This window comes from Ricinus communis, chromosome 4 (assembly GCF_019578655.1).
Source record: "Ricinus communis isolate WT05 ecotype wild-type chromosome 4, ASM1957865v1, whole genome shotgun sequence".
NCBI classification, from domain to species: Eukaryota; Viridiplantae; Streptophyta; class Magnoliopsida; order Malpighiales; family Euphorbiaceae; genus Ricinus; species Ricinus communis.
This window is the reverse complement of record NC_063259.1, coordinates 27,930,010-27,956,849: the sequence shown is the minus strand read 5'-3', so window position 1 is coordinate 27,956,849 and position 26,840 is coordinate 27,930,010. Positions and strand designations below refer to the sequence as shown.

Below are 26,840 nucleotides of genomic sequence, written 5' to 3'. Positions count from 1 at the left end.
CAGTTTCTTTTTAATTAGAACCTAAATAAGAAAGATATGCAAATACGGCTCTACGGACAGCGGAAGACATCAGGTGGCGTAGGAGTAGTATCCAATTAATCAGCGATCGACACGTAGAGCTTAATAAAGTTTCATGGATCCATTGAATCCGATGTGCAGTCGACACGTGTATGCAAATTTTGATTGATTAGATATCATGTTAATGAAATTGGGAAAGCTGTGGAGATTACAAAAAGAATTCAAAAATATAGTTAGTAAATCTCATAATTATGCCTTTTTGAATAAAATGGTGAGAAATGAGAAACCTGGGATAGGCGTGTCCAAATGTCTATTGTCAAGTCAGATGCGAGTCGTAAAGATAGAGGAACACATACTTTTTCTTTTTCTGGGGACATTTTAATGCCAAAATCTTTTACCCGTTTCATACATTTTTCTCAATTAATTCAAATTTGAACCAATATTCATAAAATAGACAGTACCTAAAATAAGCCATAAAATTTTAAATCAATAATAAGATGAAAAATGAAAATACATAAATGTCAAATTATAGGCAATTGGCTCATTAAATTTTCTTTCCAACATTGTCATAAAGTGTAAAAAAATAATTATCCTTTATTTATACGGAGTTCCAAACCATTTGAGTGTTTAATAATTAAAGATTAAAATAAAAGTGATATAAATAATTTTGCTAAAAAAAATTAAAAATTATTAGTTAGTGATCGTTACATGTTAGTTTTAAATATATTGAATTGAATAGGTTGTATAAATCAGAGAAAATTAACTATTCGAGCAAATAACAAGAACACGGAATGATAGAATTTATCGTAGAAGCAAACACCCTTATCAACAAATGGGCAACATAGTTTGCACATCTCTTAACAAACTAAAACTAGAATTTTGAACAGAGTAGAGGAAGCATGTTTATGTCTACAATATTATACATATGTATTCTCGAAAGGTTAAGAAATGAGTTAAGAAGAGGGACCAATCATTTCACTTCAAAGTAGTGGTTGGAGCACAAAGTCAAGTTAGAGAGGATTACCAAACTAATTAATCCTAGTTAATATTAACTTAAATTTGTTTGGGTTTCTCAATCTCGGGGAATACTTCTTTTATTCTTGAGTTGGGCATTCAAATTACAGGAACGGTGGTAGAGGTAGGAAGTTAAGAGTAGAAAGTGAAAAAACTCAAAACGTTCCTAGTAGGACCAAAACAAAGAAGAGCTCGAAACGTATATATATATATATGATCACTTTGGCGAATTAATGATGTGGTAAGGTGGGGATACAAAGTTACTCTGTGATTGAGCAATGGGTGATGGATAGATAGTTGACATGTGGGGCTTCCTTAACCTAAATGCAATTGTGATAAGTATAATGTGTTTTCGACCTGCTTGGGTTGGACCATTTTTATCTTCACTTTCAGTTTATATTGCCTGTGTTTTATAATCAACTCCAATTTATATTGGGTTTTGTTTTGGTGTGTGAGTTTAGTTTCTCCTTTCAGCCTATTGTTTTCATTTTTATATAATAATTGTAATTCGCTTTCAACTGACTTTCTTTTTATTTGCCGTTAAATAACTGTTGAAGATTAATGTTTTTCTTGTGGATATAAACCCAATTAAAAAAAATTATTAAAAGCACTAGTCAATGTTCATGTTCATCTCTTTTTGAAAAAATAAAAACTAAATGTAAGCTTTCAATATTATTTAAAATCAATTTTTAAAAACAATGCTACTGCTCTAAGAATCGCATATTTCCCTGTTATATATAATAAATATGACTATAATAATTCGAGAAACATGGATATAGGGTGAAACATATTTTAATTAAATAATATATAAACTGCACGTAAAATATACAAATGGACTTCTTGTTTGTTGAGTAACGGTTAAGTTAAATTAGTCAATAAGTTAAGTTAACAAATCGAATCTCAAACAAATTATAATGATAAAATAATTCAAAAGATTCGTGGCCCTAATCAAATCTTTATAATCTTGTCATTTTTTAAATCATTGTATTCCAATGAATTTTATTGGTTTCGTATTTTCAATTCCAAAAGCAACATCCTCTAAGGTCATTATGAAGATCCAGTTGATGCTGTTCACATTTTAGCAAAACTCAAGCTCATAGCCTCTGATTTATGTTTCGCTATATAATTCTTTTTTAGATAAAAAAAGCATAAGAAAATATATCTTAATATTAAAAAGTCTCAAATTATAAGAATTCAACTATTTTCGCTCCGATCAGCCATCATTATTACGTTGTACATATTTGATAATATGAGTTTGGAGCTTAACAACTTCTAATTCTATTATTTGATTGTTAAATCATTATTTAATAAGTAATGGATTCAATGATATCGATTTAATAGTCAAACAATAACGTTTTAAGTCATTAAACTTTAAACTTATATTTCCAAATACTGAAAATATAATAATGATAGTTAATTGGAGTGAAGATAGCTAAATCATTACTCATCGATATTTTTTAACGGTAAAATATTTATTTTTATCACATATCCTTTTTTGTCTGAAAAAATACTATATATTAGAAATTGTCAAATAATGAACCACATGGTACTTTTTTTATAGTTGTCTCTATATTTTAATTATTTAATCAAGCTAAATCCTGATTATAAAAAATACTCCATCAAATTCAAATTTAAATTTAAGTCTTTAAGAGGGAGATATATAATCAGAAGTCAAGCTTGATAATATTTTGATCCAATTATACTCTTACTTTTTTCCTTGACAAGATAGTATACATATATAGGTTAAGCTTTATATATTATCAACCAATATTAAAAAAAAAAAAAAAAAACAAAATTGAATACTCAATAATACCTACTAAAAGAAGTAATACTATATATATATATATATATTGTAAAAAAATCTGTTATTATTGATTTTATAAAAATCAAGATAGAAATTAAGGGATAAATGATTCTCTATTCGAGCGAATCAGATTTTGCCACCTCCAATTTTTATTTTAGATCTAAATATTATTGCTATACAAATAATAATCCGAGCACTAAGAAGTAGGCAATATTTAGGATAGGAGATCGATTTAATAAAGATTTTGATCTCCACCATGCAATACAAATGATTTTATTAAGGATAAAAAAAAATTATTTTTATTAACAAATACTTTTTCCCACTCTAAAATAAATAGCAATCAATTTTTTTTTTCTTTCAATACAAATAATGAACAAACACAAAAAAGTAATTTAATTATATCCCTTTTTTTCTTAAGAATGACACAATTTATTAAATTTCTTAATCTCGTAGTTGAAACTTATAATACATCAGTTGAAGAGAATTTGTTAAGCATGACTTAAGAGAGCAATAAACATTATTACTACCCAAATGAAACTCCTGAGGTAACAATTTGGAATACGAATTAGGGCCTTACCAATATTAAGAGGCTTTCAAAAGACCCAATCTTTATAATCCAGCAGACCTTAAAACCACATCTTTAAAGCTTGTAAATTGTAATTTATTCACGACAGGGTAATGTCGAACGCTTGTAAAATAAGAACAAGTTACTAATAACAGATATAACATTACTCCATTTCTACCAATCTCGTTTTCTCTAATCACACAACAGGACGATTATGATAAAATGATGAGAAATAAATAGGTAATGTAACCAATAGATATATCGTCAGGATTTGATACAAGACGTTTAGAAAGGCATTGGAACAAATTGCTAGATCGTGGAAGTGAAAAAAATGCAGTTCATTCTGTATCCATTTCGACTCGTAAACATACTGCCATCAATCAAGGTCGCATGCTCTCATCTTCTTCACCCTTCAAATCACAAGAAGCAACCCAATCATAGGATTCGCCAATCTCTGATCAGGTTGGTATTTTTATTTATAAATTTAAGCTAGTATTTTCATTCTTCAGGATTTGAAAGGATCAATATTGTTGATCAGCGGTAGATATAACTATTGGCAGTTCACTGCCCACTCAGCTCCAATGAATAAAGAAAAAGCACCCCATGTTCCAACCCCATCAACCGGGGCCAATCCCTCCCATAGCCCCATGCCAACCCCATAAGGAGAAAAAAAAGAGAAGAGAAAACCTCAATTAAGAAAAAAAAAAAAAAAAAAAAGGGAAAAGAGTCCAAAACAGATCTACACCTTACATTTTTCCCAAAATTAATGGACACATACTTGATACAAAGATCATAAAATGCATATCAACAACTGCAAAAATTAAAAATAGATTAACAGCTATAAAGCCAAAAAGAAATAGAAAGTAAGAATAGTATTACATGACATAAAAGAAGAAGCAAAAGACTACTAGCCAGCATAAATGTGTATACCAATGGCGATAAGGAGGATAGTGATGAGGCCAAAATATATGATGGCATGAACAACAATAGAAGCACCACTTGTGTGCATGTTCCCAAACTCAACAACTCTATTTCTACCCGGTATCTGAAACAACAGCCCTGGCGTTAGCAGCACAAACAGAATCACTGCTATGATCACTGGCCCCCAATCTGCCATACCCTTATATCTTTTTCCGACACAAGATCAAGAACCCAGATGCAAACTAAAGATGGTTTTAGACTTTAGATAGGGAAGTTAAAAGGAAGGAAAGTGCTAAATTATTAAAGAGTTTAAGAAGAAAGATGGGTTTGGAATTCGATAGGGAAAACTGAACTAATGGACAAATGCATTGATGCAGATGTGACTTGTAATGGGTGCATGTGCATCCCAAAACGTGTCCGCAATTTTCTTTCGGTTATATCAACGGTCGTCGTCATCTTGGGATAAGCATGATTATTATTTTACCTGATTATGGTGGAATAAAAACCTTTTAATTTTATTCACCCACTCCACTTCTTGAGGCCCAGCTCTGACCCAGTTAGGGAATTAGGCTCAATTTGTTACTGATGTTGTTCTAAACTTGCAAAGTGGGATAGAGACCCAGGTAGGCCTGCCCATTTGCTCAATTTTATTTATTTATTTTTATTTTTTTATGTAAAGAACCTAGTTTTATGCTGTCAAACATTTCACTCATGCAACTGGAACCAACAAGACTCATTAAAGGGCAAAAAAAAAATAATCATCAAATAGATCAAACGTTTTTACAAATAAAACTGCAGCCACATTTACGGGAAAAAACAGATTTTAATAATTTCAACTTGCAAAAACTTGAAGTTATATGGAGAAGAAGAACAAATTAGCCAGTGTAGATGCGGATGCCGAGTGCCAGAATGAGGATGGTGAAGACGCCAAAGAAGAGGATGGTGTGAACAAGGATAGCCTTTCCGTTGGTCTTGAAGCCGCCAAACTCAACGTGCCTGGTGCTCCCCGGAAGCTGGATTATTAGGCCCGGAGAAAATAGTATGAACAGTATAACTCCTATTAATATAGGTGCCCAATCCGCCATTGCAACTAAAATCAGCTTACTAGTTCACGATATATACTGTTTGAAAAAAGTGCAAACAAGCGGAAGCAATAATGGCACTGATGGGATTGAAAGAAAAGTATGAAACTGATATGCACTGATCCATTTTTATTTCAGTGCTAATAGTATTTCTTTTATATGCCAAAATATGCCGAGACCAGATGTGTATTCCAACAGTGGGACCGGAAATGGACATGCCTTTACAGAAATTAACATTCTTTTCTTGCAAGAAATGCATCATTCCTAAGACTCGAAATTGTAATATACAAACTAGTATGTATTATATTGGATATGTTGTGAAGTTTCTTGCATGAACCATTACATTACATAAACACTTGAACTAGATCCTTACGCAAAGGACCTTTCATTACTTTTCAATGGAAGAGATGTCCTTGGATGGGTCAAGCATCTTATCCTACACACCTTTTCTTTCTATAAATAATTTTCGTAAAAGAAAAATTAAAATTTATATTAGAGTTTAAATTCAGAACCTCTCAAAATTTAGAACCACAGCATTGCAACACATGACTCTCATTCATTTGGCACTTTTCGACCCTTGTCTTAATTCAGACACTGCTATAAGTCTCTTGTCCTCCTACTTGCAATGAAGAAACAAAATTATTGCCTATTTATCATCATTCTCGAGGCGTGGAGGTGTTTTAAGTTTTAAACTTTCATTTTCCAGGTTTATACGCCTTTCATCCGTCATTCTTCTCTTACCATACACGTGGCAGATTGCACCTAGTTTATACGCTATTCCATTCACACAGTACAAATATTTCCTGTTGATGATGACTCGCATATGATATGGGTTTGATTTGGTAGGCCTCTGTGGGACCCTCAGCTCGTGCTATGTACTCGGCCGAAACTCAAGTCCACTTGCTTAATTGAGCATGTCTAAAAACAATTGTTTTTCTTTTCCTCTTTCAAACAAACAAAATTAATTGTTTATTTTGACAAATTCCGCTCTTTAATTATTTTATTAACTCACTGGAAAAAGAAAAAGAAAATAATTATCAGGGCATGTACTCTAATGCCCTTTTCAATTTTGATGACTAACCTTTTCAAAATTCTAAGAGACAATACCCAAATCTCATTACCATTGCTATAATCAATAAAATAATTACTGATTATGTGCTCACATCTATCCCATTTCCTTTCAGTACAAAATCATACTTCCTTTAATAATTTATCAATTTTCTTTAACATAATTCTTTGGTAACACATATTAACTTAATAGACAAAAAATTAACGTCAAATTGAATGAATTAATATATTAAACATGCAATTGATTATAAATCAAGCCAATTAATATTTTTATTTATTAATCTAATTTTAGATTTTCATTAACATTCTATTAATACTAAATAATTGATAATTCTATCATAATCTAATTCTAAATATGAATTATTAATCCATAATTCAAACCATAAGTCAGGAGCCAATACTAGCAATGTACATAAATAGACAGTCGTTGCTGCTGTAACTATTAGAACTTAATTAAATATTATTTGGTTAAACTGGAAAATTTAATGATTAAAGAAATATTAAAAGATGTACTATTGCATCCACTCTTTACAAAACAAGCAGATAAAAATTCTTTAGCAGTCAGAGATGATGTCTTAATTTAGAAATAGGGCAAGAAAACAATAAGGACAACGAGGTAAAAAACCATGTTCTCAAATTTTAAAAAGGACCGTTTAAGGAAAAAGCCATAAAATATTCCCGTGAAAATGGAGCAAATTCAGTTAAAATCGTTAAACGTGCGCGAATATCATTGGGCCCTCTCCCATCGTTCAGCAAAATTTGACATTTCTTTCTTCCTTTTCTTTCTAGGGTTTCGCCACCAACTCTATCTCTCTCTTTACCTCGCCGGTCGGTGAATATTACGGAAAATCCTATAATTTTCCGATAACAGTCCCGACCTGCGATTTCCTTCCGAATATTCTTTAACTCTCGCAATCCAATATTCGAATTTTCGCTTCTTGATTGAAATGCTAATCTCATTTCGCTATTGAAATCGTCGCAGCTCTGGTGAGCTTTATTTTTTAAGAATTATAAATTTCAGGTGTTTTTGAGGATATGTGATTATGTTGAATCAGGAATCTTAAAAGCGGAGGAGAAATATAATAGATAGGGTCTGGGAGATTTATTGATTGATTGTGTGTGTTGATTAGAGGTGAAGAAGAAGAAGAAGAAGACGATGGCTAGCCAAGGAGGATCTTCAAGGAAAAGTCTGTCAATGACGAATTCATCATCTATGCTCGGAAGAAAAAAATCTTCTGATAATGGTTTAGCCTCCTCTGATTCTGCTCGCAAATCTTTCGCCTCTTCTCGCCCCGGGTAATTACATAAATATTCCCCTTTTCTTTCTATTATAAACTGTTAAATCCGGAGATATTATTTTTAAGTGTGTGTCGCTAATGTGTTTGTTGGCTGTCATAATAAAACATTTATGTGATGTTGATGTTAATCCATAATCATTTATTTGGCCTTTTAATTTTACACTTTGATTTTTGGAAACAGGGGACTAACTGGTGAACGAACAGTGAAAAGGTTGCGCTTGTCTAAGGCCTTGACGGTGCCTGAAACCACCACTATTCAGGAGGCTTGCCGTCGTATGGCTGCTCGTAGAGTTGATGCCTTATTGCTAACTGACTCTAATGCTTTACTTTGTGGAATCCTTACGGACAAGGTTATAAAATAAAATAAAAATCCACCTTTGTGTTGCTACCTTTACCTTCATGCAGTTTATTTTACATATCATTTTCTTGTTGCTATAGGATATAGCGACAAGAGTTATTGCTCGTGAGCTTAACCTTGAAGAAACACCTGTTTCTAAAGTTATGACCAGGAACCCAGTTTTTGTTCTTTCTGATACTCTTGCTGTCGAAGCTCTCCAGAAGATGGTCCAAGGTTGGTAGTTACTGGAAATTACATCAACTTTATTGGACAATCACATAAACTACACTGTACTATTTCATATATTCAAAGTAACAAACAACTCAAGTGGGCTCCTGATATTGGCATATACAGGAAAGTTCAGACATTTGCCTGTTGTGGAAAATGGAGAGGTTATTGCTTTACTTGACATTGCAAAGTGTTTATATGATGCTATTGCTCGTATGGAAAGAGCAGCTGAGAAGGGGAAGGCTATTGCTGCAGCTGTCGAAGGTGTTGAAAAGAATTGGGGGACAACTTTTTCAGGTTGGTGGAAACTTTTCCTATGTATATTTGCACTACTTTAGGCATATATTCTCATCATCTACTCAGCACCGTATTTGTTGATTACTTTCCCTACATTCGTTTTCCCTTTTCTGGTTGACTAACAGGACCTAATACATTCATTGAGACACTTCGAGAGCGGATGTTTAGGCCGTCTTTATCTACGATACTTCCAGAGAATTCAAAGTAGGTAATATTTGGAAGTTCCTTTTAGTATATCACTTTGTTTGTAGGATTTTGTGGATATTTTATTCAGCCTATTAATTTAATACTTTGCGTCATGTCTCAGGGTTGTAACAGTTTTGCCAACTGAAACAGTTTTGGCAGTCACAAAGAAGATGCTTGAATCCCGGTCAAGCTCTGCAGTGGTGATTGTTGATCAGAAGCCACGTGGAATTCTAACGTGAGTGGCTATTTAATTGCATTTACTTTCTGATCCAATAAGAAGCTCACATCTTCCACTACTCCTGTCCTAATATAAACCTTAAAGCATGAACTTTTCTTTTATTGTTTGCTTCTATGTTATAACCTGTGCATTCTTCTGGCAGCTCAAAAGATATATTGATGCGGGTAATAGCACAAAATCTTCCCTCGGATTCCACTCTCGCGGAGAAGGTATTTTTGTCTTTCAGATGGTTTTGGTTATTCTTAGAGTATTTTGTCAAACAAAATTCATATATTTTCTGATTCTATTCTCTATTACTTATGAAAAGAAATATTCACTTAATATGCATCTCAGATTGATAAAAGAGAATAATTTTTATTCAGGCACCACGCTTTTGATTTCTATCTGCAGGTTATGACTCCTAATCCTGAATGTGCAACCATTGATACACCAATTGTTGATGCTCTGCATACCATGCATGATGGGAAATTTTTGCACCTTCCTGTGCTTGATAGAGGTAATAACCATTTTAATACTAAATGAAGCTAAGTGGTCTATGTTGGTAATCTTAGTTTCTGATCATGGCTCTGTATGAATTACAGATGGGAATGTAGTTGCTGTTGTTGATGTTATTCATATCACTCATGCTGCAGTGGCCACAGTAAGTCAAGATGATGTCCTTCTGGTGCTTCTTAATTATTCTCTCTGCAAGTTCTATCTATATGGGCACAAATTCCAGAACACAACAATAATTAGTGGTGGTGGTGATAGTACTTGTGGCAGTGGTGCCAGCTACTGTTGTTGGTGATGCACTTGGAAGATGAGAGGGTTGAGGGAGAGGTTCGCCGTTCATTTTGAAAACCAACCAATAACTTGTGGCACTTTTACTAACATTGGAGACAAGATCTACATATTTTTACATGTTATGCTATGATCTGCTGTCATGGAGCTGAATAGAACATCCTAATTATTCCTTTGCGAATCAGGTTGGAAGTACTGCTGGAGTAAATAATGAGGCAGCAAGCACAATGATGCAAAAATTTTGGGATTCTGCTATGGCCTTAAGTCCCAACGAGGATGATGATGATACACGGAGGTTTATACTTTGTTCTTATAGTTATGATAGTATTGAGTATTCTGATGTCCTTGTTTACTGACATATGTTCTGTTACATTTCAGTGAAGGTTCCTTGAAATTGCCTTCTGAAGGAGCAGAGACAGGAAGATCACTTCCCTATCCTTCGGCAGGTTTCCCAAATTCATTTGGTTTCAAAATTGAAGACAAGAAGGGGAGAATGCACAGATTTACTTCTGGTAAATCTCTTTTTGTTTTTTTTCTTTTTATCAGATGGTTGTTTATGCATTCTCAATGTCGCATAAGGCATACATGTAGCTCATTGATGTACCTATTGCCATTTTATGATTCTAGTTTACTTGCTTTAGACAATGACACATTTAAACCTTTTTGTGGACTGAAATAAATGTATGTTTTTGAGTTTGACAATGAGTCAGGAGATTTAGAACCACTATATCATGAGTTCTTTTTTCTTTTTTCCTGAATTTTGTGGTTACCTTATAATAGGCAGTTGACCTGGTTTTTGGTTCTTTTGTACTAGATACTCGAAGTCTGACAGATCTAATAACTGCAATCCTTCAGAGGTTAGGAAATGATATTGATCGTAACAACTTGCCTCAAATTCTGGTATGTCATATGAATTTCATATTTTACGAGCATCAGCTTTGATTATTGATTTTTAATCTCTTTCTAATTTATGATCACATTCTAAAGTATGAAGATGATGACCATGATAAAGTTGTTCTGGAGTCGGATAGTGATCTTGTAACTGCAGTCGAACATGCAAAATTAGCTGGTTTCAAGGTATAGTACTGCTGTCTAATGGTTTTTAATGCTCTTTTTTTAAGGCACAGGAGAGTACGATGACAATTTTGCCCATCTTTTTTCATCCGAGATACCAGTACAGTAACTAAATCGTTATTAAAGACATCTGTAACTGTACTAAATAATATCATTAGTCCTTAAAGCATGCAATCAAAAGTAGAAAAACGGATCCCTTTTTGAGGAGAAGTGTATATTTTCTTGTTGTCAATTAAATTGTTGAACTCTGCCGCATTGAACTTTTAGTGATAAATTTGCAGGGCCTGAGGTTGCATTTAGACTATTCTGGAGTCCGTAGTCGGAGGGGGGGTTCTGGTTCAGGAGATTTAGCTTATGCTCAGAAAGATGCATGGGCTGCTGCATACAGTGCTGTAGCAGCAGGTGCTGCTCTGGTTGCTGGCCTAGGTGTACTAGCATACTTGCGAAGATCTGGTTATTGATACATTTTGAGAGTTACAAGATCATACAAACTAACCAAATTGAAATATTTTTGGAAGGGCATTGCTTGTGCTTGATGTTCTGTTTTTGTGGAACAACATATTGTACAAGTAAGGAAAAAACTCATTTTTCTTGCTGTTGGATACTGCACGCTTCACATGTATTTATTGGCAGCTGCTGCTGTGTATTCTTTTCTGCTACATGAAGTTGGAGATTTTTGGTGTATATAAAATAAATTGCGCCATTTGGGTTTCCACATTTAGATTTTCGTTTCATCAAGTCCAGCATATTTTATTTGTGATAAATTCTTTTATACATTTAAGCCATAGTTTAATGTATGTAAAATTAAAAATAAAATATTTAGAAAAGAAATGCTGTGCGCAGGAGTATTTCCATCTTTAATCAAACCAGAAAAGCAAACTTAACAAACAATCAGAAATGGGTTGCTCAATTAGAGCCCTAAGCCTTTGCGGGGAGGGAGGGGGAAGAAAAAAAGGAAAAAGAAGAAAAAGAAAACCCTTTAGGAAGTACCAAAGCAACTCCTGAGCACAGGATCTGACGGTTGAGTGGAGACGTGTCGTGCAGAAAAGTGGGTTAGTGAATACTCTGTAGTAATTGCAGGGACACACAGCCAACTTTTTTAGAAGGTTGAATAGATATGGATGCTCTCAAACCTGGAAGGTCATTATTATATTCCTGTACAATATCATTGCCAGGATATTGATAGTCTTGCTCGTCATATGCTACCTTTTTTTTCTACACAATCACATTCTCGATGATTTGAGCTTTTCCTTACGCGAGTGAAATATGAAGCATCCGTAGGGTTTATACTATATACTATTTAGATGTTGAAGACAGAAACAGAGGCTACAAACAAAGTTCCAATATTTGGACTAAATGCGAATGATTCTCTTCTGAACCGACCAACGTAGCATCGAGAATTGCATTATCAGTTTTGTTGAGGTTAATTAAACTCAGAAGCCGCTCATGCACGTCAAGTAGTTATTCATATGATTGAACCAGAATATATGTAGTTCGCCCACATATTATTAGTCTTGCCGCTCTCTTTATCGCTCCAAAATTAAACTATTACATATGCAGAAGACTAAATTAAAATCTTGGGACTTGAATAGAGTTTAGAATACAGTTGTAATTTACAAAGGTTGCCTCAGTTTTGTCGGTGTGGGTGGGGAATTTAAAAGACCGACGACTTTTTTTTTTTTGTTTTTTTTTTTTAAATTTTGTTTTTCTGTTCTGAAATATAGGAAATGGGAGGTGCAGCTGCGAGACCCCGATGGCCTTCTTTCATTCAACGCCTGGGACTTTCACTGTCGGTGTATGGGGTCTTTGACCTTCTCTGCTAATAATCAAAGCTTATCGCCACAGATTACGGGCTTAATTATAATTATAATACTAATGCTAATACCAATTTGTAAATTATTAAGTTCTTCTATCCCCAATTATGCCACACACGCACGTAGAAGATATACATGTCTTAATCAAATGACTTTCTTTATTAATATTTGAAAGAATACAAAAAGTAGTTCAATTTATCTTTTTGCAATTTCTTTTCATACTCTTATGCGAGAAAAGATTTCATTGTCTCTTCTTTTCACTTCCCTACTCTTCCACCCCACTATCGATTATCAAATGTAGGGTTAAAGCTAATCTATTAGTGTAATTAAAATAATTGCATCTTCATTAGCGTGCTCAACAGTAATGGAAGACAGAATAGATCAAGTTGGATAAATAAATAAAAAATAATATTCCGAAAGTTGAGTGACATTTTTAAAGAGTAATGCGTTTTTGTTTTATGTGTTAATGATGCATACAGTCTTAAACCCATTAAAGTGATAAGAAAACCAATCCTTAAAATGGTTAGTGTAATATTTGTAAAGTAATTATAATGGATAGGACCCAATGGGAAGCCTATGAGAATGATAGCCACAAAGACAGTGCACATGCTGTGGTGACTTTGATGTCAGTAAATAAAGTAATCTTGCTTTGTGTTTGCCATTATATTTTTTGAATTAAAAAGTTTCATATTTCAATATTATATTTTAATATTGATTCAATTTTGCCAACAGTAAATTATTTACTAAATTTGATGGTACACCATAAACTCCAAAGACAATAGAATTAAATCAATATAAAAAGAATAAATAATTTGTAAAAAATAAAAAATTTCAGTTAAATAAAATGTTACTTTTATGAATGCAAATATTACTATTTATTTGGATTGAGAACTTATGACACAGTACATTGAAAATGCTTTTCTAGTAAAAGAAAAAAAAGAAGATAAATTACAAAAGAACTTATGTTATTACCTTTTCTTAATAGTATGACGTGTCACTCGAGAACCCTAAAGTAAATACATACAACTACACAAGAATAAATATAATATTTTTCACATGTAATACTGTTAGGAAGCTGACTATAAGATGTCATTTTGTAATCACTCGGCGAACATGCCATTGACTATAAGACGACAACTTTCGTAAATTTCTGGCAATGCTCAACACTTTGGGTTGATTAATTAATGTTCTGATTTACTTTTCTTCATGAAACATCAGGTAAGGTATTATAATCACATTCAAATCATACCCTTAATATGAAATTATTAAATCAGTTTAATCTAATCCTACTCTAAAAAGCTCTCCAGAGTTACCATTTCCCTTTTTAGGTTCTTTTAATAGTCATTTTAAAATCTGAGTCATTGTCATGGGCTTGAACATTATTTCCTATTTTAGTTTGCTCTATCAATTCAGGCTCCAAATTCTCTAGATATACAGATATATTGCCAACACTGTTTTAAGTTCACACATACATACAAGTACAGAAATTTGCCACCCAAATCCGTGTGTTCTGCTCTCCCAAGAATTCAAATATGGACTACTAAAAGATTCCTACCTACTCATTGCATTAATGTCCTCTAGATATCCTTGACATTCTTGCTCCTTATTTCCATACTTAAAATACTTCCATTTCATCATTTCAATTACCAACTTTCTGCATGCACTGCAGGAAAAAAGAAAAAAGGAAAAATAAAAATTAAACCCAAATGTGTATACGCTTCTCTTTAGAAGTGTCATCGTGTATAAGCAAAAATTGCTGAATCAATCATTTTGGTCAAAATAACTGTAATCCTAAAAACTTGGAATTGATGGTGCATAAATTCGAACCTCAAAACTGATGTACTGTAACAGTAAAATACAAGAGTTACATCACTTATAAAAACTGAATGTGCGAAAGAAATGGACTGAGTGTCCATGTTTGATAAAGCTTAACCACAAGATTTAATTTTTAGTACTAATAAATCTTTTGAAGCTAAGTAAAATCTTTCAAATGGAGACAAATGTCGTGTTCCAGCTTTTACTTTTAATCACTTCCTCTTTATAAAAAGCGAAAGAGCAAGCATAATCAGTTTAGAACCAGAACCTTCTTTATTCTTTTCCAGTGTCTGTACCAAAACTAGCACAGTGAATCCTCTCTGCCTCTCATTCTTCTCAATCAAAAATATCCAACGACAGAAAATATTACATCCTATACCAACAACTATATCCTTTCTTTATATAGCAATAACTCTTAAAATGAGTTCTTGATTCTATTATATAAGCAAAACCCAATTTCTTGAAGCTGAAAACCCATTAGCCAAAAGGCCTCCACAGAACAGCCATGAGAGAGTTCAGAAGAAGACCACCTTCATTTTCTTGCATTTTCTTGCTGTTTCTCACTCTTTCATCTGTTTCTACAGCCCAACAACAAAATCCCATCAAGACTATTGTGGTTTTGGTGATGGAAAACAGATCCTTTGATCACATGATTGGGTGGATGAAGAAAACAGTGAATCCAGCAATCAACGGAGTGACTGGAACAGAATGCAATCCTGTATCAACCAAGAATCCAACACGACAATCTATTTGTTTCACAAACGATGCAGAGTTTGTGGATCCAGATCCTGGTCACTCATTTGAAGCTGTTGAGCAACAGGTATTTGGCAATGGCTCAATTCCTTCAATGAGTGGCTTTGTTGAGCAAGCTCTCACTATGTCACCAAATTTATCTGAAACTGTTATGAAAGGTTTTAGGCCGGAATCTGTGCCTGTTTATGCTGCTTTGGTTAAAGAATTTGCAGTCTTTGATAGATGGTTCTCTTCAATCCCTGGTCCAACACAGCCCAACAGGCTATTTGTATATTCTGCTACTTCCCATGGCTCAACTAGCCATGTTAAGAAGCAATTAGCTCAAGGATATCCTCAAAAAACAATATTTGATTCACTTCATGAGAATGGTAAAAACTTTGGGATTTACTTCCAAAATATACCCACAACTTTATTTTATAGGAATATGAGGAAACTGAAGTATATCTTTAAGTTTCACCAATTTGATTTGAAGTTCAAGAAAGATGCTAGAAATGGAAAATTACCTAGCTTAACTGTTATTGAGCCAAGGTATTTTGATCTCAAGGGATTGCCTGCAAATGATGACCATCCTTCTCATGATGTCGCGAATGGCCAAAAGCTCGTGAAGGAGGTATACGAGGCACTAAGGGGTAGTCCTCAGTGGAATGAGACACTTTTGGTCATTACTTACGATGAGCATGGGGGGTTCTATGATCATGTCAAGACCCCTTTTGCCGATGTTCCTAATCCAGATGGAAATACTGGCCCTGCCCCTTATTTCTTCAAGTTCGATCGCCTCGGTGTTCGTGTGCCGACAATTATGGTCTCCCCTTGGATCAAGAAAGGCACTGGTAAGTAAAGCTTACAGCTTTTGTTACTTGCACACTCTTTTCTCTATGAGGTTGTTCAGTTTTGTCATATTTCTTTTTCTATTTAATCAAGCGAGTTTGGTAGCATTCTAATGAATTAGATTTAAGGATAAGCTGTTGTCAATTGAAGGATAAGTGCAATTTTCTTTTTTGAAGGAGGATAAGCAATTTGGTTGAATACAGAAAGACTTTAGTTGTTGAGTTTATTTTTTCTGTTGTATTTCTTCTTATTATTTTCTTTATTCTCTCCTAATCTTCTGATTTCTCTCTCTTTTCCAGTGGTAAGTGGCCCAAAGGGACCTGCTCCAAACTCAGAGTTCGAGCATTCTTCAATCCCTGCCACCATAAAGAAAATGTTCAATCTCCCTTCTAACTTTTTGACCCATAGGGATGCATGGGCCGGCACGTTTGAAGGGGTTGTTGGGGAGTTAACCTCTCCAAGAACTGACTGCCCAGGTATATAAATTCACATCCTATTTTATTCTTAGTTTTGCAACATTGATGAAATATCTATAGATAGGTATATTCATGAGATTTCTTGTCATAATTTATTTCCAGAGACCTTGCCGGATGTGGCACCTTTGAGAAGCACAGAAGCAAAGGAAGATAGTAGCCTGTCTGAGTTTCAGAGCGAGGTAGTTCAATTAGCAGCGGTTCTTAATGGCGACCACTTCTTGAGCAGCTTCCCGGATGGGATGAGCAAGAAGATGAATGTGCGAGAAGCACACCAATACGTTAAGGGTGCTGTTTCAAGGTTCATAAGAGCTAGCAAGGAGGCCATTACTTTAGGAGCAGATGAATCCGCCATTGTAGATATGAGGTCGTCGCTGACTACAAGATCTTCAGTTCATAATTAGTAGTAAATCATCTGTCCATCGATCTCCATGTCTCTCTTATAGATTAGACTATATTCAAAATACAAAATATTCGTGAAAGTAGGAAGCAATAACAAGTAATTTCTCCTTTGATAATATGTTAGTTTCTTTTAGTATTGTAATCATGCAATCTGCTTGTTAGCAAATCAACATCCTGAAATACTAAACTAAGATACATGGTAAATCTTATAGAAAGATTCGACTATTGCAACTTAAGTCTACTCTTAAAATGAGTTTCGAATTTTATGCCTAATTGGGTTCGCATTAAATTGCAGTGCTGAAGATCACACGCACCCTTTTAAATGCAGATGGGACCTTTGTTCTCTTCGGCTGCTCATTTTCTGTTGTATGGTGGGTAGTGTACAAAGACAGCAAATGATGGTCCTAATTTTTCTGCACAATATATGTGATGCCTTTTCAATACTTCCGAAACCAAGGGCCTCAACATGTGGACTCTATTCTTTAATATCAGTTGCTTACGCTAGAATCAAAATGCTTGGCTAAAAAGGCCAGCGTCCATGATGTTTGCCATAAATGACACCGAACAGAAGGAAGTTCTTTACAATTGCAAGGTGCCCATACATGCACCATACAGTAAAATGTTAATTCACAAGGCTTTATTAAGCTTCCCAACTATATAAGGCCATCTTGACTTCATTTATCCTATCGATTGGCCTAGGTATCTTTTAAGCAGAATGGCTCCAGTATAATTTGGTAGAAACCTAACATATCGATGAGCTTGCATAACCCCAGGAAAGGAGGAAGAACAAAAGTCCAAAAACCAAATTATCAGGATTTCTCAGCTGAACAAGAAAAGACTCCTTAAAATATTAAGTGAAACATACAGAAGTATCAAAAACCAAATTAGTCACAGGTTCTCTTAACTGATTTAAAGTTGAAACGTTTTCCACCTTAAAATGTCAAAGCACAGAGAAGTATTTCCCACAACTCGCACAGGTCCAAAAACCCAAGTTAGTCACATGTGATAAAAAGCCCAAAAATTTTCCAACTCCCACCTAAAATGCCAAAAGATGCATAGACATATCTCCACATCTCCTCCACACGGCTCGCTATCACATGAACAAATTTGGAGCATGCAATGGAGACACATTCATTGTGATATCTCTACAAATTTTAAATTGCTTACTTTGATCTCATTCATTGAAATTGCAAGATTAGTGAATTATTCAAAATACAGTTGTGCCCAGCTCCTCATCGGTGAGAGACAATAAAGATAGATCCCACAAGATGCATGTTACTATCATTAAAATCATTCAGTCATTGATATAACTATCATGAGAGACAACTAGAAAAACATCAAGAAGAAAGAGCAAAGGGAATAAAAGAATCAATGAAGACATTAGCAAGAAAACTGATAGAACTTGTAATACAATATTGTGATATCAAGACCAGAAAGCAAAATTTTAGGTCAATTAGCATACATAATAATGAAATACAGGTATTCAATTATTCACCAAAGTTGTTGATAAACCGCTTAAAGAACAGGTCATACTACAGATAATTCACCTAAAAATCTATTAAATGCAAACCCAATGAATTACTTAAAAACTGAGATCTAAGCAAATATATAAACTGCTAGGTCAAGTGCTGAATGTTTCATGGAAACCTGTTAAACCTCCGGATACTTGCCAAGATTCTATCAAGCAAGTATTTCAGCAAAGCAACTAATCAAAACTTAGCCCTTGCTACTTATACTTTAATTAGTGCACACCTGAAACCTTTCACCGTTCAGCTTTAGAGAGGAATTGTTCCTTAATAGTTGACTGCAGCGTATAAAGATTGTAAAGGCGTGCTTGTGCTAAAATATAAAGATTGTTGCAAAGCAACAGAGTAAGCTTCCAACAAAAGCAACTCCAAACTGACCGCTTGCAGTTCAAGTAAACATACCAAGGCTCATGTTGACAACCCGATTATGCTCTAACCACCAAGCCACTTAGTTCTCAAGAAGCAGGAACAGTATTAATAATAAGATTCAGTCTGATGTAATTCATATATGGTTCAATAAGAATGGCATTACAACTATCAAATGTCTTTAGCTTCAACAAAGGCTTTATAATGCTGAACACATCGTGATATACAAAATCCTCCAGTTGTTCTCTAATAAGGACTATTATCTTTCTCTCAAAGTCTACCTACAACTTGACTCAAAAATATGATCTACAAAAAATGGAGATAAAATTTAAAGAAATGTCAAGATAAGATCACCTGTCAAGCATTCTCTTTCTCATGATCTATCTGTTTATGAACTTCAAACAGAGCAAGGACTTTGCCACGTAGATATATCAGTAATAAGATCTCGTAATTGATCAATGAGAAGCTTAAGATATGCATTCTTGTTGAAAAGTTCCTTCATTGGGAAAAGCACAATTTCATAGGAAACAGAAACAAAACATAAAGCAGGTATTATAGAAGCTAAAGATAGTATAGTCAAGAACAATTATTGCAAATTTTTTCTTAAAGCTATAACTCAGAAGTAGTATTAGTACCTTTCTTAGATTGGAGGCTTGCTCTTCTAATTTCTCAACATCAGCTTCATCTGCCGGAGATGATGAGCTTGTTTCAAATGATATTGCCTATTTGCAGAGAAAAGCCAAACATTGTAATTATATATATATGAGAGATAGGTCTAATAAAATAACTAGCAGAGAATTGGAGATTTACCTTATGAGAATTAGGAATCGCAGCAAGTACCTCACGAAGAGCAGCTACGGAGTTTTTATACCGAAACCGAGCTTCATCGAGAGCTCCATTACCTGTACCACCGCCAACAACACCAGTACCGGTTCCATCAAAGTGATGAGCAACAACAGCATCCGATACAGAATCGCCGTTTACAACGCCGTTTTGCGAGAGAGAATTACTATTAGCAGGAGCAGAAATTGGTGAAGTGGTATTATTAGAAGAGGAAGTAGTGGACCATAAAGTAGGGTTACAAAGCTCGTCGTTCATTGAAGAGAGAATTTGATATGCTGCTTGGATTGTTTCTTCCAGATGCTTTTGTCCTTCCATTGCTAACTCTTGTGTCGTTTTGGACTGCGTTATTGTGCTCATTGTGGTGTCTTCCATTTCCTATTTTTTCGTACTTCCCAAGCACAGCAAGATTCTTTAAGTAAAAAACCCTAACGTTGATTCATTGACAGAGGGAAGAAAAAATGTTTTTGAAAAGAATTTTATGAAGTTGGAAAAAAGAATAAATTAAAACGTCGACAGCAGGGTTCGAACCTGCGCGGGCGAAGCCCAACAGATTTCAAGTCTGTCTCCTTAACCACTCGGACATATCGACTTTGGTGAAAAATCTTCATTAAATATCAATATAATTCAAAACAGCTAAAGTATTTTCTAACACAAAATTCCCAGGGACTAAAGTTATAAAACTTGTGCTTTACCAAACTTCAGGGTTTATTTGCTAATTTTAATAACATGGACTAAAGCGTATATTTTGGTAAAACGCAGGAGTGTTTTAGTAATTAATCCATAAATTATAGTATTTGGGCAGAAGGCCTGAATCCTAATGATGGATAAGGATAGGAAACTTTTAACATGAGTTTGATTGGCCATGTTCTTCTGCCTCTCCATCCTTCAACATCCAAAAATTCAAGCCAAAAAGCCTCCAATTATCCCCACTTCCCAAAGTTTAGTTTACCAATTCTTGCTCCAAAACCAATTCTCTTCACCAATCTGCTCTCCTTAGCTCTAACTGTTACCTTAAGCTCTCCATTGCCTTCCTTGGCTATCCCTTCTCCCAACTCTCTGTCAGCATCTCCCTTACTTCCTCCAACCACTCCATTCTCTCAATCCAAGAACTTGGCCACTGGACTCGAAGATGGGTATGTATTGTCTTCATTATAGCTTTCATAAAGTCTCACTTTTAAATTGCAGTATTAATATTTTTTTTTCTTGCAATGTTATGTTTTTGTAGGAAAATTCGGCCTTGTCCATCTACGAATCCAAGCTGTATATCAACAAATCCGAAAACTTCACAATTTGCATTCCCATTGACAATTCCTGGAGACTCAACAGAGAACGCAATTCAGGTTTAAAGAAAGACAATTCCTTTCATCTAAGCTGCTTTGTGTTGAACTAACTAGTTTGGTTCTTAAATTCATGCAGAAATTGCAGGAAGCAATCCTGAAAACACAGGGAAATGCCAAGATTCAGGTCATTGAAAATACCCCTAACGGTAATTAGACTAAACTGAATTCGAGCTGTATTCCTTTACTACTTGAGTAGGTGCTATAACTGGTAATTTATTTCTGTTTTACTGAGACATTCTTGAATCTTGATTGTGGTCACAAATTCAGGGCAATATTTACAAGCCGAGGTTGACGGAGGATTTGGGCGTGATGTGCTTGAATTTTTGGTAAAAGGAGATGTGGTTGCTTACAGGTCTATGGCCACAAAAGTTACCTATGTGTATCCCTTCACTACAGCTTTTGGGGATTCAAAAGGACAGGAAGAAAGAATGAAGAAAATCATTGACCAATTAGGTTGGTATACATTCTCATTAACCGAAGAGTAGTTACCCATGAGAAAACTCGAGAGGAAAAACAAAGCTTAGTAAGAGAATAGAATCAGCTCATCTACTTCTCATTAACTGAAGATATTTATATACAAGCCTTCAAGACCAACTGTCCAACTACTATGCTTAACTAACCTTTCCATAAACCATTATTTCTGCACCTGTTCTCTCGAATGTTACACTGAAGAAAAAGTATAATATAAAATAAATAAACAGGACATTTAGTAATTCATGTTCGTTTCTGTGACATTCTTATCTTCACACTGGATGTCCATATTAAGCTGAGGTGGACGGAGGTTTCGTCATGAGTTGCTTTAGTTTTTGGCGAATAGCAATGTGGTTGCTTATATATATTTAGGTCTATGGCCGCAAAATCACTTTTATTTTTATATTATTCCTATTACTGCATATCACAACTGCTAATCTCAATGTTTTTTTAGTAACAGTGTCTCTATGCTAGTGAAAATAATGAGACATCCGAGATTCCTTTGGTGCACAATGACCGCTGAATGTTTTAAACTTTACTGGACATAAAGAGTAAGAATTATGATGCTTGATGCGATTGTAAACTTTTCAACCTTAAAGTCCTTTCAAATGGGAAATAGTTAAAATTCACGCAACCATTCTTCAAAAGTTTCTAGACCAAACAATAAACACCAATAATAAATAATTAATTAATGTGTTCTACATTCAGATGGCAATATATATAATTCAAGCATCCAAAATGACGCTCTAGAAATGCTCATTAGCACACTCAAATTGCTACTTGCTTGCATCTTCTTCCAACAATGCACAACCTACCTTAAATATCAGTACTAATTTGAGCTCACTTTTAAGAGGCTTGCCATGAAACTTGGAAAGATCAGAGTATCACCAATTCAGCCTTAGGAGGTAAACAAGTTTCTAGATGCTTAGCTCGAGCTCTTGCTGCTAAGATTACTCTTGGAATCTGTACGTTCTGCTCTATCTTCCATTGAATATGTGCACGTATCAATGATCAATTTCTCAAGCGACACAGCCCTTTTAAGTAAATGCTGTGCAAGTTCAGCATAAATTGCAAAACCAAGAAAACTGCCCAGTTCAACTACCTTCAGGTAGCGATGCGGCTTTGCTTTCCGCTCCTTCTCTTGCTTTAGACTTGAGCACTCCAGCGCTAAAACCTGCCAAAAGGAAGCAAATGGTTGTTTTACTTCTGTTAATATTAGCTTGGAGTACAGACATTAAGCAAGTATAAAAGAGAACATTAGTTGTGCTTTTTAGTTTCTTTATTATGAAAGCAAAGGTGAGCATCTAGAAGTACAAGTTTGTAGAAAATGTAATTAGAAGCTTTATTAATTTGTGATGAATTTACAAGCAAGAATTCTGAGATTTTTATGTATGTAAGTGTTCTATTATATAATTGCTACCCTGTTGATCCCCTAAGCTCTATGTCAACGTTCATCTCTATTCTGAGAAAGGTAGAAGCGACCTTTCTTCCCTTCCTTTTCTCAGCTTTTAGGCCTGTGATGATATGATCTGAGGTCTTGACCTTCGGTCCTTGACGGTTGGTTTTTATTTTTGTTTTTGTTCCTGTCTTCCCCCTCAAGATGGATTCGAACAAGTTGACATAATCTATTTTGCTAAGAAGATTGTGATGATGAGTTTTGTCCAGAGCTTTTGTAAAGATATCCGCTAATTGTTCGTGGCTTCTGATGAACGGGGTTTCAATTTCACCAGATTGAACTTTTTCCCTTATGAAGTGGCAGTCCACTTCAATGTGTTTGGTTCGTTCATGAAAGACAGGATTTGAAGCAATGTGCCTTGCTGCTTGATTATCACAGTATATTTTCATCGGATCTTTGCATTCTATTTTCATGTCAGTAAGTACTTGTTTGATCCATATGAGTTCGCTGGTTGTTGAAGCCATTGCTCGATATTCTGCTTCTACGCTCGATCTTGCGGTTACAGTTTATTTTTTGCTTTTTCACGTTACTAAGTTTCCTCCTACGAAGACGCAAAATTCATAAGTTGATTTTCTGTCACAACTTCCGGCCCAATCTGCATCAGAAAAGCCAACTATAGTGTTAGCATCGTTATTATTTTTCATTCAAATACCTTAACCTGGGGTGCCCTTGAGATACCTAAGAATTCTATCAATAGCATCCAAATTACTAGTACGGGGAGCATGCATAAATTGGCTTACCATACTTACCGCATAAGCGATATCAGGCTAGTGACGGTTAGATAAATTAGCTTTCCTACTAGGCGCTGATAATTGCCTATGTCATCTAAATGGTCACCATCTTCCAAATTAAGTTTTGTTTTAGTTTCCATTGGGGTATTTATAGGTTTGGCTCCTATTTTTCCTATTTCTTTTAATAAATCAAGAACGTACTTTTTCTGGGACAAAAATAAGCCTTTATGTGATTTGGTTATTTCTATCCCAAGAAAGTATGAAAGTTGACCTAGTCTTTGATATCAAATTTCCCTTTTAGTTTTTGCTTAACCTTTTCAATTTCCTCATTATTATTACCGGTTATGATAATGTCATCACATATACAAAAATAATAATAGTGCATGTGTGGGTGTGTTTTACAAACATAGAAGAATCAAAGGCACATTTATTAAAATTAATTTTTAACAAAAAAGGCTTAGCTTAGCATACCATGCTCTTAGGGATTGCTTTAATCCATAGATAGCTTTTTTGAGTTTACATACTAAGGAGTGATCTGATGAGGACTTGTGACTTAGAGGAAGGCTCATATAGACTTCCTCGTCTAGAGATCCTTGGAGGAAGGCATTTTTTATATCCATTTGAAACAGACTCCATCTTGAATTAGTGGCAACAGATAATAAAAGTACTCATTTTTGCTATGGGTGCAAAGGTTTCCTGGTAGTCTACCCATACCTTTTTGCTACTAATCTAGCCTTGTATTTTTTAATTGTACCATCACATTTATATTTTATTTTATATACCCATTTGCATCCTACGGGTTTTTTATTTGGTGGTAGAGTAATAATATCCCATGTGTCATTTTTCTCTAGTGCTTGAAGTTCTTCCTTCATGGCTTCACACAAATTGGGATTAGAGTTAGCTTCATAAAAAAACGTGGGTTCTGTGTGAGTTGTGAGATTGCATAGGTATGCCTATATTGACTTGATACTGAATTGTAATTAATAAAGTGTTGAATTGGATACGACACCTTGTGGGACACATAGTCCCTTAACCTGGCTGGAGGTCTGGTTGGTCGAGATGATCTTTGCAAGGCAATTTATTCTTATGGGTCACTTTGTTCTTGTGGCTCATGTTCTCCCCCTGAAGAAGTTGCCTCGGGAGTTGCTTCTGGAAGTGGCTCCCTCTGGTGGAGTATCCAGTATTTGATTGTCAAAAAAGGAAGAGTTATGCGAAAATAACAAGTTAAGGGGCCCATGATTGTGAGTGGGGTCATTTGTGAAGTAAGGAGTACTTTCAACAAATGACACATCCCGAGAGATGTAGGTCTTATGTGTGGATGGGTCATAGCATTTATACTCCTTTTTTTCAGAGGAGTATCCTAGGAATATAGTTTTGACAGAGCTCTTATTGAGTTTGTGGTGGCGATTAATGTGGACAAAGGCTGTGCAGCCAAAGACTCGAATGTGCCCTAATTCAATTTTTCTTCCTCTGAGGATTTCTAGAGGACTTAGATTTTTCAGTTTGGTGCTGGGAAGTCTGTTGATAAGATACTCAGCAGTTAGGAGGGCATCCGACCAGAAATGATTTGGGACATTATTTTAAAGAAGGAGGATTCGCGTGACCTCAAAGAGGTGTCTTTTTTTTCTTTCTGAAAACCCATTTTGTTTGGGGGTATAAATGCAGGTAGTTTGATGTAAAATTTCCTTTTTTGAGAGAAAGTCGGAAAAAAATTTATTTATGTATTCAGTACCATTGTCTGAGCGAAAATTTTAATTTTGGCATTGTACTAATTTTAAATAAAATTAAAAAAGTTTTGGAAGTAAGTAAAAACTTCATTTTTTTTCTTTTAACAAATAAACCCAAGTAGTGCGGAAATAGTCATCGATGAATGTGACAAAATATGTGAAATGATTGTAGGAGATGACGGGGGCAGGTTCCCAAACATCGGAGTGAATTAAGTCAAACATTTTTTCAGATATAGTGGAAGATAAAGGGAAAGGTAATCTAGTATGTTTAAAAAATTTACAAATGTCACAACAACTAGAATTTAATTTTAAATAAAAAAGCTGATTTAATACTTTATCGGACGGATGCCCAAACCATCGATGCATCAACACTCCTTGATTGACTGGACTAGTCGAGACAAGACATTGATTGGTGGAGTTTGTGAGATAGTACAGGTCATTTTCAAAGTGTCCCTCACCAATTGTCTTCCGTGTGATTCGATCCTGAAATAACACTGTAGTAGGTGAGAAAATAACATTACAATTCAAATTCCTAGTTATTTTACCAACAGATAATAAATTAGATTTAAAATTAGGTAAAAGAAGAATATCTTGTATATTGTTATGAAATAGGTTTGATGAGCCAAAACCAGAGATTTCAGCTCGATCTCCATTTGCAATGATCAAATGTTAGGAATCTGTAGGTATAAAATTTTATAATTTTGTTGGATCCCATATCATGTGATCGGTTGCACCGGAGTCGATGATCCAATCTTGAGAATTTTTTAAAGAATTTATGTAATTTTTTTTATACTAAACCTGACCCACGGGGTTGCTGAAGCTGAATAATGGACTAGAGCTGAGAAATTAATTGTGAAAATTGTGAATTTTCTGTCGAGCCAGGTTCGGGTCGGGTCGGCTATACGAATTGGGTCGGATCCGAGTCAGCCTATTGATTGCAATCAGGTAGGGTCGGATTGCTAGAGCCGGGTCGGGTGCAGGTGTTGGGGTCGGGTCAGATTGAATTAAAAGGATCCAACCCACTACTCAAGTCCGGATCCGACCCGGACGTCTCGTCATAACCCTTAAGGTTAGACACATTCGAGACGCCTAAGCCGCTAAACCTTCTCCTATCTACTTTCTCTCGCCTCCCCCCACTTCTTCCTCGCTCGACTCTACTGAGACTCGGCAGTAGGTGAAGGTGGAGATGCCAACAGCGGTCGTGAGAGTGCCCCTGCTTCTTGTAGTGGTCGCACCTCTTGACGCTGGCAGGCGCTCCTCTCACTCGAGCCGTCTCTCGAGGATTTGAGAGGTGAGAGGCGTAGGCTTTAGTTTCTATGTTGTCGAAGTTGTTAACTGTGCTCATAGTCGCGCGTCTAGTCTCTTCCTACTGGATGATGGCTATG

At 35.0% G+C, this 26,840-nt stretch overlaps 5 protein-coding genes and 1 non-coding gene across 11 annotated transcripts; 3 read left to right on the top strand and 3 right to left on the bottom strand.

Annotated features, from left to right (window-relative positions):
* Nucleotides 1-3,638: 3,638 nt before the first annotated feature.
* LOC8269213 lies at nt 3,639-4,701 on the bottom strand. The gene has a single exon (XM_015723052.3). It carries the CDS (start codon nt 4,516-4,518, stop codon nt 4,309-4,311), a length of 210 nt encoding a protein of 69 aa, XP_015578538.1. The 5' UTR covers nt 4,519-4,701; the 3' UTR covers nt 3,639-4,308.
* A 2,482-nt stretch (nt 4,702-7,183) lies between these two features.
* LOC8269215 (CBS domain-containing protein CBSCBSPB1) lies at nt 7,184-11,631 on the top strand. 2 transcript variants are annotated; one of them, XM_015726849.3, is made up of 15 exons: nt 7,184-7,459; nt 7,603-7,768; nt 7,952-8,120; nt 8,209-8,341; nt 8,462-8,632; nt 8,758-8,836; nt 8,940-9,053; nt 9,199-9,265; nt 9,447-9,552; nt 9,638-9,696; nt 10,022-10,131; nt 10,215-10,348; nt 10,651-10,736; nt 10,824-10,913; nt 11,192-11,631. In XM_015726849.3, exons 2-15 carry the CDS (start codon nt 7,629-7,631, stop codon nt 11,369-11,371), a joined length of 1,638 nt encoding a protein of 545 aa, XP_015582335.1. In that variant the 5' UTR covers nt 7,184-7,459; nt 7,603-7,628; the 3' UTR covers nt 11,372-11,631. The 2 variants fall into 2 exon arrangements, with proteins under 2 accessions (XP_015582335.1, XP_048229022.1); XM_048373065.1 differs by having other exon boundaries at nt 7,184-7,768.
* A 2,521-nt stretch (nt 11,632-14,152) lies between these two features.
* On the bottom strand, nt 14,153-20,306 carry LOC8269217 (mediator of RNA polymerase II transcription subunit 30). 4 transcript variants are annotated; one of them, XM_015725492.3, is made up of 4 exons: nt 19,698-20,306; nt 19,523-19,609; nt 19,242-19,383; nt 14,153-14,387 (listed from the first exon to the last, which is right to left on the bottom strand). In XM_015725492.3, the coding sequence occupies exons 1-3, from the start codon at nt 20,100-20,102 to the stop codon at nt 19,285-19,287; spliced, it is 591 nt and encodes a 196-aa protein (XP_015580978.1). In that variant the 5' UTR covers nt 20,103-20,306; the 3' UTR covers nt 14,153-14,387; nt 19,242-19,284. The 4 variants fall into 4 exon arrangements, with proteins under 4 accessions (XP_015580978.1, XP_048228991.1, XP_015580973.1 ...); XM_048373034.1 differs by lacking the exon at nt 14,153-14,387 and adding an exon at nt 18,428-18,968; XM_015725487.3 differs by lacking the exon at nt 14,153-14,387 and adding an exon at nt 18,428-18,799.
* Nucleotides 14,603-17,438, top strand: LOC8269216 (non-specific phospholipase C6). Of its 2 annotated transcripts, XM_025158413.2 has the most exons (4): nt 14,603-16,122; nt 16,420-16,596; nt 16,699-16,999; nt 17,291-17,438. In XM_025158413.2, the coding sequence occupies exons 1-3, from the start codon at nt 15,045-15,047 to the stop codon at nt 16,995-16,997; spliced, it is 1,554 nt and encodes a 517-aa protein (XP_025014181.1). In that variant the 5' UTR covers nt 14,603-15,044; the 3' UTR covers nt 16,998-16,999; nt 17,291-17,438. The 2 variants fall into 2 exon arrangements, with proteins under 2 accessions (XP_025014181.1, XP_002511167.1); XM_002511121.4 differs by lacking the exon at nt 17,291-17,438 and having other exon boundaries at nt 14,604-16,122; nt 16,699-17,113.
* Nucleotides 20,238-20,319, bottom strand: TRNAS-UGA. The gene has a single exon. It is a non-coding gene; the product is annotated as a tRNA-Ser (tRNA).
* Nucleotides 20,320-20,539: 220 nt separating this feature from the next.
* On the top strand, nt 20,540-21,783 carry LOC8277431 (thylakoid lumenal 17.9 kDa protein, chloroplastic). Its single transcript, XM_002511123.4, has 4 exons — nt 20,540-20,863; nt 20,956-21,070; nt 21,147-21,216; nt 21,338-21,783. Exons 1-4 carry the CDS (start codon nt 20,577-20,579, stop codon nt 21,553-21,555), a joined length of 690 nt encoding a protein of 229 aa, XP_002511169.1. The 5' UTR covers nt 20,540-20,576; the 3' UTR covers nt 21,556-21,783.
* Nucleotides 21,784-26,840: the final 5,057 nt, after the last annotated feature.

Excerpts from the sequence above, each read along its gene's own strand:
- LOC8269215 (XM_015726849.3), top strand. The coding sequence starts at position 7,629 with ATGGCTAGCCAAGGAGGATCTTCAAGGAAAAGTCTGTCAATGACGAAT. Across the intron at positions 8,342-8,461 it reads TCTCCAGAAGATGGTCCAAG|GAAAGTTCAGACATTTGCCT; the intron begins GTTGGTAGTTAC and ends TGGCATATACAG. Across the intron at positions 9,054-9,198 it reads AAGCCACGTGGAATTCTAAC|CTCAAAAGATATATTGATGC; the intron begins GTGAGTGGCTAT and ends TTCTTCTGGCAG.
- LOC8269217 (XM_015725492.3), bottom strand. The coding sequence starts at position 20,102 with ATGGAAGACACCACAATGAGCACAATAACGCAGTCCAAAACGACACAA. Across the intron at positions 19,610-19,697 it reads CGATTCCTAATTCTCATAAG|GCAATATCATTTGAAACAAG; the intron begins GTAAATCTCCAA and ends CTCTGCAAATAG. Across the intron at positions 19,384-19,522 it reads AAGCCTCCAATCTAAGAAAG|GAACTTTTCAACAAGAATGC; the intron begins GTACTAATACTA and ends TTCCCAATGAAG.
- LOC8277431 (XM_002511123.4), top strand. The coding sequence starts at position 20,577 with ATGAGTTTGATTGGCCATGTTCTTCTGCCTCTCCATCCTTCAACATCC. Across the intron at positions 21,071-21,146 it reads CAACAGAGAACGCAATTCAG|AAATTGCAGGAAGCAATCCT; the intron begins GTTTAAAGAAAG and ends AAATTCATGCAG. Across the intron at positions 21,217-21,337 it reads CATTGAAAATACCCCTAACG|GGCAATATTTACAAGCCGAG; the intron begins GTAATTAGACTA and ends TCACAAATTCAG.
- LOC8269213 (XM_015723052.3), bottom strand. The coding sequence starts at position 4,518 with ATGGCAGATTGGGGGCCAGTGATCATAGCAGTGATTCTGTTTGTGCTG.
- LOC8269216 (XM_025158413.2), top strand. The coding sequence starts at position 15,045 with ATGAGAGAGTTCAGAAGAAGACCACCTTCATTTTCTTGCATTTTCTTG. Across the intron at positions 16,123-16,419 it reads TTGGATCAAGAAAGGCACTG|TGGTAAGTGGCCCAAAGGGA; the intron begins GTAAGTAAAGCT and ends TCTCTTTTCCAG. Across the intron at positions 16,597-16,698 it reads TCCAAGAACTGACTGCCCAG|AGACCTTGCCGGATGTGGCA; the intron begins GTATATAAATTC and ends ATTTATTTCCAG.